The sequence below is a fragment of the Pyxicephalus adspersus genome, chromosome 1, assembly GCF_032062135.1.
Source record: "Pyxicephalus adspersus chromosome 1, UCB_Pads_2.0, whole genome shotgun sequence".
NCBI classification, from domain to species: domain Eukaryota; kingdom Metazoa; phylum Chordata; class Amphibia; order Anura; family Pyxicephalidae; genus Pyxicephalus; species Pyxicephalus adspersus.
In genome coordinates this window covers 17,873,470-17,882,659 of record NC_092858.1, presented here as the reverse complement: position 1 = coordinate 17,882,659, position 9,190 = coordinate 17,873,470, and the positions used below count along the sequence as shown (strand labels likewise).

The following is a 9,190-nucleotide window of genomic DNA, read 5'->3' as shown; positions in this document are numbered from 1 at the left end:
ATCTATCTATCTATCTATCTATCTATCTATCTATCTATCTAGTTTATGACAATCTCTTTTTTTACAATGATCTCTTTTGCTCAGGATTCATCCTGCAAGCCCCAGCAATATATTTCATAACCTTTTACCAATTTATTGTTTAAATAAAATAATTGTTTTGTCTTTTTCTTTTATACAGTATTACATTCCAGCTCTGTTAATCTTTCATCCTCTTTGCTATCTGACTAGGTCTACTTCATTAATGGCTATATGACATTTCTCCCTTTAGTTTCCCTATAGTTGCAGCAAAGGATCATTCCTGTATAATTTGTATTCAAATGTTTTTCTTGTAATTTCCTTTGAGTGCCTGGGTGACAATGCAGAAGCACAATTTATAAACAGGAATAAAGTATTGTATTATATTATAAAAAGTTAGTTTTCAAATATAATTACCATATCAAATCCTATACAATGTATTCGTTATTGGGTTTACATTTTTTAATGAATACACTTAAAAAACTTGGAATTAGTATTTTGAAAGTTTGAATTTTTAATCCATTTTGTTTGTAATCCATTGGGCTGTGAGTTTACATTATTTTTAAGTTTACACTGATGTCTAGGGGTGCCCACAGCCATAGTTGGCCATGCATAGACTAATTGCTCAGTGCCTTCTGGCATTGAATTAACTTAAATATTGAATTTGGGCAAACATTATCAGAGCAGTGGATATGGAATGGCACAAATGAATGCTGCCAGGACTGCTTATTTCTTGGAGGTATGACAGCAGAACTGGGATTTACCAAATCCAATCAATGTGCCCCGAATAGTAGTCAGCTGGTGTGGATTCATCTAAGATAATACAATGTACCCTTCTTTCCTGAACTTAGCAGTTTGAAACCACAAATGTTGTAAAAGTTTGCATTTCCATTTAGCCAATAAATAGTATAACTTCAAATTCATTACAGGCTCGTGGATCAGGAGCTACCACTATATTACCCATGGACTGGGATATTGTCCTAAAGAAAACAAGCATGATGGATCAGCCAAGATGTGGAGTTCCTGATGTTGCAGAATATACAATTATACAAAGAGATTTAAAATGGTCCTCCAAAATCATAAGTTACCAGTAAGTGTATTTGCAGGAATTGTCACCTGTCTATGATGTGCTTGCCAGGTGAGCATTGTTCCACATGTATCACCTTTTAGGTAATTTCCAAGCAACTGCTAAAAATTCTTATTACTGGTCAGGTGTACTTGTGTTTCATAATGAAATACTATTTAGGTGAAATATTTCAAAAACTAACATTTATTTTCTACCCTGTGTAGGATTGTAAATTACACTCCAGATTTGCCTCTATCTGAAGTAGATAAAGCCATACAAAAAGCTTTGGGAGTTTGGAGTAAGGTTACTCCACTTCAATTCATCCAGCTTCAGAATGGAATGGCCGATATGATGATATCCTTTGGTGTGAGAGGTAAAATCAGTTTTATGTTATTTATAATATACATTGCTATTCGTACATGACCTAATAAATACTGTATATGTATGGTGTCTTCTAGAACATGGAGATTTCTTTCCCTTTGATGGACCTACTGGTGTGCTTGCTCACGCCTTTCCTCCTGGGGACCATATCGGTGGGGATATCCATATCGATGATGATGAGACATGGACTGTAGATTTTTCTGGTAAGTGGCTTCATTTATTTTCAGATTGTTTGGGGGTTACTCCTGATATGAGGCATTCTTGTTGCAGAGCTCTTTGTATGGTAAAAGGATAAGGTCCTTCTAAAGAAGTGGTTGCCAACCTTTTTTCGGACCTACGGACCACTAAATGCACAGACTCTGGACCACACATGTGCGGGGAGCACAAAGGGGAAGAAACTTCCCCCAGAGTGACGTCATGATGTCAGAACCCGCTCACTTTCCCATCGCAGGCCACGAAAAGCCCACTGCCCTCAGCCTACAATCTGTACTGGAGATGTGGTCCACGGCTCTGGCCGGTGTGCCCCCCGAGTGGGGTTCTTCTCCTGACCCCAATGGGGGGGTGCACCGGAGCAACAGACCACCGATTGGCGAACACTGTTCTAAAGGTATCCTAAAACTATCATCATGAAGGTAGAGGTTGTCCAACATAATTAAGGGGTCATTGGTCTTCCTAGGCTTTCAGAGTAGCACATCCACTATTTCACTGACCACAATACCCTGGTACTCTTCTTTACAGTGCATTTTTGTATGTATTCCTGTAGAGAATCCATCAAGAGAGCCCTAGAATTTTGTAGCCAGCAATCATATCAAAACATATAATGTTAAAAAACATGAGAGTCAACATTTTAAATTATAGAATATTAGAGTTTATGAGTAATAATGTGTCTTTACCTTATAGACTACAACTTGTTTTCGGTGGCTGTCCATGAGATCGGTCATTCACTGGGACTTGGACATTCCGGTAATGCTCAGGCTCTTATGTTTCCCTTCTACACATACTTCAATTCAGAAGCCTTTACTCTTCCGGATGATGATGTCCTAGGAATACAGGAGCTGTATGGTAAACTTTCCATGTGTTTTTTCTTTTTTTTACTTTTGTGTCATATATCTATATACTGTATATATATATAATGAGTAATATTTCCCAAAATTGGACAATATTTACTTCTATTATAAGCAAACGTATTCTTGGTTTATATGTTTCTGTCAATATTGTATATGCTAACATAAATACTCTGCGTAAAGTTCTGTCACTGTACACTTATGTATATCATAAATAGAATCACTGGTAGGCTTGCGATTCACTATATAATAATATAAATATATTGTGATTCATTAGCCGAAAGTCCAACTGAACCTTTAAATCAGATAAATATGTTTCATGTGTACCAAAAACATTCAGACATTCAGTGTCATACAGTGAAATAATTGTCTCAATGTAGAAGTCCTCTTATGCCCTTGGCTAAGCCATTTTACTGCAATTATCAAAACTCATATTTCCTGATGATTAGAGAGCTATAGCTATGACTTAGCAGGGGATGTGTTAGATCACTGCATAGAGACCACTGCTTCCTATGTGTTAGACTTTGCAAACTGTTTGTCTTTAACTAATTTTGTGTTTAGCCAATTTAAAATGAGGGTTGGATTAGGCTCATTGTTTTAAAACAATATTTGATCCAACCTCATACCTTTTCCTGGTCTCAACATTCTCTTTGTAAGGATCAAAGACCTATTACTGTCACTATTTGCTTGCTAAACATAGGCTGGCCATAGACATGAGATGACATCTGGGTGAATAGTCTATGGTCTTCTATATGGAGATGAATGTCAGAGTGGGCATGTTTATTGATTGGGCAGATATCTCAAACTTATTTCCCCTTTGAGGGAAAACAGTTGGCTCGTTGACAAGCACAGTTGATCAACCAGCTGATGATCATCTATTGTCTATAAGGAAACATTACTCCAATACCAAAAAAGTTACAATACATAATTTATAGAATTATTTTATTTTCCTTAATGGTGTTCCAGGGTCCAAACCATTAGGAATTATAACCCCAACTCTTTGCAGCCAGGAGCTTCCTTTGGATGCCATCGCTTATTGGGAAGAAAGTGTGATTACCTTTAAAGACAGGTAAGATCTAAGCCTTTTAGTAGTAGACAAGATTTTTTTTTAATTATGTGCCTAACTGACATCTACAATGGAAATATTGAAATAGTATACAAATCTTGTGAAAAAATTGTGAATACCTTTGTTCAATTAAGAATCATGGAGTTCATAAATCACATTTGCCTAGCTTGCCAAGTTGTGAGTCTCCACGGGTTAAACAGATTCCTATGCACATATTTAGATTAATTTTTTAGATTAATGATCAAAAGATATAGGAAGACAGTAGGTGATTTACAGTGTGTGTGTGTGGGCAAATGTTTTGGATAAAGTAGGGAAGGTTAAACCCCTATCAGGTAACTCCTTTGCTATCATGAGATATTTTCAATTCACTTCTTGCAATGCAACTGCAATAGAAATCTCACTGAGGTGGATGGAATTCCTGTCTTAGCCAGTATGACACATATGTCATTTTTGGATAAGTTCCCTTCACTTCTTTATCTTAGGTGACAACATTTTGGATTTCCCTTGACTTTCTGTATCACAGTCACCAGGACAATTACTGTAGATAGGTGAATATCCCACGCAAGGACACAGCCTCTCAGAACTCACAGTACATAAGGTGTAATAGTGTGTGTATATATAATACTGAAATATATATTTCTATATTTACATACATACATATATATATATATTCGTATACTTTAATCTGATTTCTACCAAAAATGAACACATTTACTATTAGTCCTGGGTGAACCTATACAAGTGATCCTATAAAAAAAGTTTACAATTACAAAATAAAATAAATAACTGCAGCATATCAATTCAATTACGTTAAATTGAAGGTGTATTATGGACGTATATTAGTGTTAAATCCCCCTCCAGGTAATTATTTTTGAGGACCATATAATAAATAGATTTTTAGGACTTGTTCTGTCCACTCCTCAGATGACCTGGAATTACAGTGAATTTATTGTCTTACAGTGACTTATAAAAAATAATAAATATTAAATTCATATTTTCAGGTTATTATTTTTAATGTTAATGTACCATTGAGGACTTTTCCCTTCCTTGTCTGTCCTATATAAACAGAAAGTTAGAGAAGATCTTAGGGGGATTTCCCCTCTAAGGCTTGGGCCACATGGAGAGAAGTAGTTGCAGTTTTCATCCGCTTGATTTCCTGGAGGTTGTGCTATACCAGGTCATGTGAGTAATGGACAGAACAAGCTCTCCTTCCATCTCTCTGTTCTAAAAATCCATTTATTATATGGTCCCCAGATAGCGGAAATATCAGATATTCCCCTTGACCTCCTTAACCCTCATGACAAATGCTTATTCAACCCTACCTGAATAAATGGCTGCTTAAACTCATTGAAGGGTAAATGCTAACCTTAGGGTTAGCTAGGGATAAATGTGCACATGCCACTTGTACTAGCTTGGGTTAACGAAGCAGGGTAGTCCCTGTTCACAATAACAGTGTGACCGAAGCCCTAGATAGTTATTCCTTGAAAACATGTCCTCAGTAGATTTCTCTTTACTTGTTCTGAGCACCACTTTGAATTTTTTTCTCAATTTCTTTTTTTTGGTAAAAATCACCAGGAGAACAGAGAGGGAAATTTTCACAAAGGGGACATACAGCAGTAAGAACTTGACAATGGGTCTAACCTTTCCACTCTACCAAACCTAAAAGAAAGTTTTGCCTACAGAGACACCTTAAGACCATTAAAAATCACAGTAAAAAAGCACAAAAATAAGAGAACTGTTTTTTGTTCCTATTGTTTTTAGAAAAGTACGTTATCATCACCCAAACCTTCCTGAATCTAAATCATTCTCAACTAATTCGCTTTGGAAAAACATTTCAAGTCCCATAGATGCGGCTTATAATTACCCTGGAAAGGAAACCCTTTATTTGTTTAGTGGTAAGTAAAGACAATATTATGGCAATATAACTCATGCCCAATCAAAACTAGAAATTACTTCCTTAATGCTAATTTGATTTCAAGAAGCAGGCTGTGCCTTGGACTGTGTTTTGGTCTTGGGTGAAATCTATCCATTTAGATTGATCTAATTGAAAATATGGTGACAATTTTTTGTGGTCTTCATATTTGAATAATACTAAATCTGAATCTTACAAATAAAAGACTAATCAGAGGAAAAAATAATTACTATAGCCCAGTGTTTCTCAACCTTTATAACACAGGGGGAACCCTTGAAATAACTTTGAGGTTTTCTAGGAATCTCTGCTCACAGTAAATTTGTGTGGTGGTCAATGGGAAGAATGCCTTTTACATTACTGACCTATGAGAAGGCTGCTACCCTTACAGATAGCCAAACCCCCAGCAATTCATGGAGGAACCCTAGAGTTCCAAAAATAACCCTGGTTGAGAAACACTACTTTATAATATTGTGAGGATATTTCAGGTGTCATACATGTCCTTTTACTAGTATTAACAACTGGTATTCCATGTATAAGGATGTGACATTGCCTTCCAGTTACTTCTGAAAAACAAAAAACGAGAAGAGCCGGGTCACATACTTGTCATGCGTCTGTATCTCTTCCAATCAGTCAGTTTTTTTTATGCAGCTTCTGGAAGTAATGGTATCCACTTTTTCATAGATTTCTAACCAACTCCTATTGAATTAAAACATTCTAATCTAGTCCATTCTCAACCAGGGTTTTATGAAACCTTTGGCTTCATCCAGTAGTTGTTAGGGGTTCCTGGAGCTTCAGCTGATTGACCTCTCATCTGATGGTGCCTGAATAATTCTCGGTTCAATGCCATGGCAGAGCAAGTAGGACAACACTGGTGAGAGTTTTATAGCTTTCTAGAAGGGTGGAATTTTCCTCATTATCAGCGTAATGGAGGCAATCTTCCCACCAACCCTCAAAAAAATTATTTTTTAGGGGTTCTAGGATAGGCATGAGCGAGAAGTGCTCTGTGATTGGCTGAGGAAAGGAAAATCCTGATGATGCTTGAGCTGTCATCAGGGTTTACCTTTCCTCAGCAAATCAGAGAGCACTAGAGGTGATTAATGGAGAGCCTTGTCCTCATTTAATTATCTAATGCCTGGGGATCCCACACTGACAGGAGGCGTCCCGCAGCTGTGCTCATGAATGAATGCAACCGTGGGAATCATCCTGTGATGATTCCCACGGTTGCATTCATTCATGAGCACAGTCCTGGTACTCCTCCTGTCAGTGGCTGTGCTCATCAATGACAGCTGCGAGAATCTCTAGAGCTGGAGAATCTCTATCCAAGAACACATACTACAGTTCTAGTAAGGCTCCAAGAGCAATCCCCTGATTGCTCTTGCAGGTCCCGAAAAATTTGAACTCGACGTCCGAATTCACAAGGCCGTTCTCGCTTACATGTTCGGTAAGCGGGAAAGACCCGGTTCGCAGCGAGAGCGAATCTACAAATCTGGCTCGCTCATCCCTATTCTCGGAGACTCAAATTTTTTTTACTAAGTGTTTCGCTGAGCTAATCTGTTAAATAATTTGTGCTATTTCAGACTGCTGATCAATCCATTACATTTTCTATATTTTTGTGTCTCGTACACAATGATTATCTGCAACCAACTATATAGATTAGATTTCAGTTTACTAAATGAATCTGATTGTACATTCTTTACTCCTCTGGCCTAAAAGTTTCTAAATCACATATATCATTTGACCCATTTAATCCCTGTTTATGAATATCCAATAATTGTTAAGACTTACATCTAGGAAGGAAATTCTGGGCTGTCAATGGATCTACCTCACCGAATGAAGGTCCCAGAAATATTGATGAATTTGGCATCCCGAAATATGTGCAGAAAATAGATGCTGCTTTCCATGATACAGAGAGAAAAAGAACTTTTTTCTTTACTGGAGACCTATGCTGGAGGTATGGTACCAGTAAATGTATGGCAAAATGATTTCTTAATTACACCACAAGATAAGAATTGAAAATATTGGGGCTTTAACAATGTATGTCGACCGAAATATGACATCTGGCAAATACCTTAATGCCACAAACTCAACATGTATTTGTTCAAACAGGTCCATGTGGTCTAGGAAGCCAATGAATAGGCAACTATAGCCAACATAGCATATACAATGAGCCTAATTTATTAAAGCTCTCCGAGACTGGGGAAGATAGACTATCATGGGGGGACCTGGGTGATTCAGAAAACCGGAAATGGTTTTTCCAAAATTTTTTGATATTAGTTGGCAAATGTTTTCAATCCTAGACCAAATCCATTTCAGGTTTGTTTGATCTCCCAGGTTCTCCCATGATAGTCTATCTTCTCCAGTCTTGGAGCGCTTCATTCTGATAACATAGCAGACCATTACATTTTGTTAGTTTAATCCGTTTTTCAGTATAGATCAACAGAACGATGCTGCTGCTAACCTAAGGTCAAAACTTACCTCCAACTAAGGCTTTATTTTTAATTTTTTGGACAGAATCAAGAAGTAATAGAACTTATGTCAACATTTTATTGATGTGTGATCACTAGCATTATTAATTGGAGAAAACTCTCCAACAGAGATTTTAAAGATTTCTTTTAAAAAGTGGAGAAGGGTTAAGGAGGTCAAGTTAATGCACAATTTGATTGCCCAAGCAGTAAGTGAATGAAAATCTCTACAGTATTGTCGCATACATCAGTAAAAGCCTACAAACTAAAAAGAAATTTACAATATAATTTTTTGTATATAAATATTTTGCTTTTGTGTTTTTTTAGTTATGATGAAGAACTAAAGCAGCCAGACACTGGTTTCCCTGTATCTCTGGAATCACAATTTCCTGGCATTGGGGATAAAGTAGATGCAGCCTATATACATAATAATGGTAAGCTAGCCAGTAAACAATGGTTTTTACTCATACAGAATGGCAAAAAGTTTATAGACAAGTGACCATCTAATCTATATAGGCCAAATTCAAAAACATAGGGTAGGCACCATTTGTATGATAGCCCTAACTGCTTCTTGGGAAGGTTTTACACAAAATTTGGAAAATGTCTATGTGAATTTGTGCAAATTTAAACAAAAGAGTGTTTGTGAGGTCAGGTACTGACTTTAATTAAAAGGACCTGGTTACCAATTCCAATTAATTCCAAAGGTCTTTATTGGGGTTGAGGTTGGGGCTGCAGGCCACTAGAGTTCCTGTACACCAAACTTATCAAACCATGTCCCAATGAAGTTGGCTATTTGTACAGGGTCACATGTTGAAACAGAAATTTGCTTTCCCGAAACTTGACACAAGTTGGAAGTGACCAATTGCCCACAATGTTTTTGTTTGCTGTAGACCTATATAATACATTTCTCAACTAGAAACATCTCGATCATGTTTGGCAGGTGTCCACCAATGTTTGAACATACAGAAGGTGTCATGTTTTTTATTTTTAAAGAACAACAGAGTTACAATTTATATTCCAGACAATCTCTCCTGTTATTCTCCCATACAGGGCTCATCTATTTTTACCATCAAACAACACAGATTGAATACGACTCTAGCAGGAAGGTTGTCACAAAAATCTCAGAAATATACCCATGTTAATGTAATATCTTTTATGTGGAAAGTTTTATTTATATTTAAACATACTGTACATGTGTATACTATAATTATATAGTATTAAAAC

At 36.7% G+C, this 9,190-nt stretch overlaps 1 protein-coding gene across 1 annotated transcript; it reads left to right on the top strand.

Annotated features, from left to right (window-relative positions):
- Positions 1–950: 950 nt before the first annotated feature.
- On the top strand, positions 951–9,184 carry LOC140324995 (collagenase 3-like). The gene is made up of 9 exons (XM_072403102.1): positions 951–1,105; positions 1,306–1,454; positions 1,540–1,665; positions 2,363–2,524; positions 3,493–3,595; positions 5,354–5,487; positions 7,296–7,455; positions 8,294–8,400; positions 9,017–9,184. Exons 1-9 carry the CDS (start codon positions 978–980, stop codon positions 9,106–9,108), a joined length of 1,161 nt encoding a protein of 386 aa, XP_072259203.1. The 5' UTR covers positions 951–977; the 3' UTR covers positions 9,109–9,184.
- The last annotated feature ends 6 nt before the right edge of the window (positions 9,185–9,190 follow it).

What these genes read in the sequence shown, in the direction of transcription:
- LOC140324995 (XM_072403102.1), top strand. Translation starts at nt 978, where the DNA reads ATGGACTGGGATATTGTCCTAAAGAAAACAAGCATGATGGATCAGCCA. An exon ending in AGGAATACAGGAGCTGTATG is followed by an intron (nt 2,525 to 3,492) that starts GTAAACTTTCCA and finishes ATGGTGTTCCAG; the next exon opens with GGTCCAAACCATTAGGAATT. An exon ending in ACTGGAGACCTATGCTGGAG is followed by an intron (nt 7,456 to 8,293) that starts GTATGGTACCAG and finishes GTGTTTTTTTAG; the next exon opens with TTATGATGAAGAACTAAAGC.